Source organism: Mus pahari, chromosome 3 (assembly GCF_900095145.1).
Source record: "Mus pahari chromosome 3, PAHARI_EIJ_v1.1, whole genome shotgun sequence".
Taxonomy (NCBI): Eukaryota; Metazoa; Chordata; class Mammalia; order Rodentia; family Muridae; genus Mus; species Mus pahari.
Window position 1 is genome coordinate 16,966,572 of NC_034592.1, and position 2,897 is coordinate 16,969,468.

General features: G+C 50.5%; 1 protein-coding gene across 15 annotated transcripts in view; it reads left to right on the top strand.

Annotated features, from left to right (window-relative positions):
- Positions 1-2,897, top strand: part of Rapgef1 (Rap guanine nucleotide exchange factor 1) — a 116,591-nt gene that overhangs the window by 76,910 nt on the left and 36,784 nt on the right. For all 15 annotated transcript variants that reach the window (XM_021192051.1, XM_021192055.1, XM_021192053.1 and 12 more), the window contains 3 exons: positions 535-684; positions 1,063-1,183; positions 1,547-1,730. In XM_021192051.1, coding sequence (XP_021047710.1) covers positions 535-684; positions 1,063-1,183; positions 1,547-1,730 — 455 coding nt within the window. The remainder of the gene's footprint in view (positions 1-534; positions 685-1,062; positions 1,184-1,546; positions 1,731-2,897) is intronic.

Below are 2,897 nucleotides of genomic sequence, written 5' to 3' on the forward strand. Positions count from 1 at the left end.
CCCTATGCAGTGAGAGCGTGAGAGGCTGTGGGCCGCCCTGGTCCCCTATGCAGTGGTAAGTTCTGGTGAATGTATTTCACTGAGCTTCAGAGTGCTGTCTTGCACTTGACAAGCTCATCTGGACAAGAGCGTATGGAAGGAAGTGGGTCTCAGACCCTGCCCCTAGTTAGGTTCTGCCCCAGGCAGCGTCACTGTACCATAAACTCCCAAGGGCTTGGCTGAGAGGTTGGGAGAGACTGGATTTTTCAGTAGTAGTTCAGCTAACAGGAGGGCAGCCCAGTGTCCCTCAGTAAACTGAGGGGTGACCTTGTGGACAGCCTTACTATTTTGCATTAGTTTCTAACTGGCCCGTGTTAGATATGTGACACATTATTTTGGAGCAGCCTGGTAGCTGGTCAGTGATGAAACTCCATGGGAACCCCAAGACTGTGCATGGGGCTCTGCCTCAGCCCCATCATTCCCTTAGCCACCCCCCCCCCAGGAGCCACATGCTCTCTGACTATGTGTGATCCCTAGTGCTTTCCATTTCTCTAGCCAGCCTGAGTTCCCTCTGACAGACCGAGAAATGGAGATTCTGAACAAGACAAGTGTGTCACCATCTGCTGAACTGCTCCCAGACTCCACCAGTGAAGAGGTCGCACCCCCCAAGCCCCCTTTACCTGGCATCCGGGTGGTTGATAACAGGTAATTCTAAACTCTTTTGACCCTATTTATGACCTAATGTGGGGTGTGGTAGAATGACCTGAAGGATAACTGTGTGCCGGGCTTGGCACTGTTAAACAGAATGTCTCTGAGAGCGGCCAGGCTCTGGCCCTGGGCCTTGCACAGACTCTGCTCTTTCAGCATACCTTGGGTCCCTGTCCAGTGAAACCAATCGTGATTCACTGTGGAAGGAAAAGAATCTTTTTTGGTTCTGGTCTTTGGGCATTGATAGAGTGATTGGCAAGAGGAAAATAGGAGGCAGTTAAAGTATGAAAATTAGGTGTGGAAAAAGAGCTTCATTCATGTCTAAAGCACGCTTGTTTGTGATGTCCATTTGCCTGGATTTTCTGTCTCTTCTAGTCCACCAGCATTACCACCCAAGAAAAGACAGTCTGCTCCATCCCCCACCCGAGTGGCTGTGGTAGCCCCCATGAGTCGGGCTACCAGTGGCTCCAGTTTGCCTGTTGGAATCAATAGGCAGGTAATGAAGTCCTGGTTCTGTTGGGCGACTAGAAATGGAGTTTTTTGAGGCTTGTGTCCGAGTGCTGAAAGTCACCTGGTAGTCTCTACACCCACTATTACTCACATCTAGAGACTTGTGGGGGAGCAAGCCATAGCCATCCCCCACCCCCATGACATGGGCATCTCCCAAGGGCATCCCTGTCGAAACACTCCCACACTCCTCCCGGTTCCTTGTCTGTCAGACCCTGATCCCACACTGGCATCAGAAACGGCCTCGGAGTTAGGCAGGCTTCTCTCAGAGCCAGTGAGCATGCCGGTGGCTTGTCCCTTATCTCTGCTGTCTTCCCAAGGGTGACTGAAGTTCCTTTCCGTTCCTCCCAAGGACTTTGATGTTGAATGTTACACCCAGAGGCGCCTGTCAGGAGGCAGCCGCTCCTGCGGCGGTGAGTCTCCTCGCCTGTCCCCCTGCAGCAGCACAGGCAAGCTCAGCCGCTCAGATGAGCAGCTGTCCTCCCTCGACAGGGATAGTGGGCAGTGCTCACGGAACACAAGCTGTGAAACACTAGGTAAGCCATCACAACCCTCCTCGTCCCTAGGGTCCTTTGATTCTGGGACCGAGTCAGCTGATACCCAGGCATTAGCTGGATGACGACCTTAGTCAAATTCTTTAAAATCTAGCCTCAGTCTCCTCGTCTACAAAATGAAGATGGTGTCTGCTCAGGAAGAGTCTGGATGTGTGTGTGTGTGTGTGTGTGTGTGTGTGTGTGTGTGTGTGTGTGTGTGTGTAATAACAGTGTAAAGTCACACAGCAGACGCTCAGGCAGTTATCTCCTTATAGGCAGCCTGGCAGTGTTCAGCTAACTCATTCTGTGCACAGATGGCTTTCTTTGAGGGAGGGAGGGAGCGGCTGAAGGTATTGACAGAGGTGAAAAGCATTGAGCAGCCTCCTATCCTTGTCAGGCTCTACTGACCAAGGTCAGCAGGACTATTTGGCAGGAGCTTGCTGGTACCAGCCAGTTTGTCCTGGAAATTAGATCCTTTTTCCCTTCTGAGAAGGTGTCCTAAGCACAGGAGTGATTATAATCAGCAGGCTCCTGTCCGAGGAGGCCAACCTACAGAGAGTTAACTGGTGAGAAGATGGAGACACTGTTAGGAGCCACTAGTGGGAACCAGATGACCGAGGAGGCATTGCTCTGATGGGGTAGCCTAGAGCTAGTGAAAATCACTGATGGATGCTGGTGCGTGGACAAACTCTGAGACAAACTCTGGGCATGCTGGTTCCTTAGGTGTAGTCAAAGTGGATGGGAAAAGGTAGGACCTGCTTGTAAGCCCTGCACTTGGGGGCGGAGGCAGGACTCGTGCGTTCCTGCTCTACAGAGAATTTCAAGCCAGCCAGGACAACATAGTGAGGCCGTGTCTCAAAAACAAACAAAAAATCGGGAATAAGGTTCTAGAGAAAAAAAGAACTTTCAAGAAAATGCATCAAAATGTAAACTGTGGTGGTCAGCTCTTGAGTTTTAATTTTCATGGTCATTTGCCATCCTTTGTCTTGTACCTTTTATTTTTTAAGTAACCAGGTTGTAAAATGTAGGAAAATGCTAAGGCTATAGCTTGGTGGTAGAATATATGCGCAAAGCCTTGGGTTCCATCTCAGAACTACCACCAAAAGAGAGAGAGTCAGTGTGTGTGTGTGTGTGTGTGTGTGTGTGTGTGTGTGTGTGTGTGTGTGTGTG